This window comes from Penaeus monodon, chromosome 29 (genome assembly GCF_015228065.2).
Source record: "Penaeus monodon isolate SGIC_2016 chromosome 29, NSTDA_Pmon_1, whole genome shotgun sequence".
Taxonomy (NCBI): Eukaryota; Metazoa; Arthropoda; class Malacostraca; order Decapoda; family Penaeidae; genus Penaeus; species Penaeus monodon.
The window spans coordinates 33,864,682-33,865,174 of NC_051414.1; the positions used below are offsets into that span (position 1 = coordinate 33,864,682).

General features: G+C 34.9%; 1 protein-coding gene across 1 annotated transcript in view; it reads right to left on the minus strand.

The window, feature by feature from the left end:
• LOC119591850 (nuclear transcription factor Y subunit gamma-like) overlaps positions 1–493 on the minus strand; it is a 16,647-nt gene that overhangs the window by 10,112 nt on the left and 6,042 nt on the right. The window contains exon 4 of the mRNA XM_037940593.1: positions 46–182. Coding sequence (XP_037796521.1) covers positions 46–182 — 137 coding nt within the window. The remainder of the gene's footprint in view (positions 1–45; positions 183–493) is intronic.

Sequence of the window (493 nt, forward strand, 5' to 3'; positions counted from 1 at the left end):
CAAGTCTAAATGTAAAAGAGAAACACAATACCAGTGGACTTTTACCTGGTCAGCAGGGACACCCGTCCGACTCGACTCCTCCCTGCTCTTGGGGGGTTTGAGCTCATCTCTGGGCACGATGTCAATCAGAAAGTCAAACTGATCGTACTTCGTGATGGCCATGGCTATGTCGTTTCTCTGCAACAAGATCAAGCTTCTTACAAATACAGATTCCTCTTGTATTTTGTGAGATCAATTTTAGCAAGATGTAAAATAGGCTAAGGTGAGGAAATAAAAAGAAAAGTGAAAATATGATACATTAAATACATCTTATGAAAAACATATAATAATAAAACTGCCTATAAATACATGTAAATGAACTCCAATTTCTGGCAAGCAGTCATTTTTATGATCTTCAACAAAAAAAAATAATTATTTGTAAAAATAATACACCAACTGAAAAGCCACTAGAACTTAACCTTATCTAACTTATTCATAAAAAAAGCATGGTATG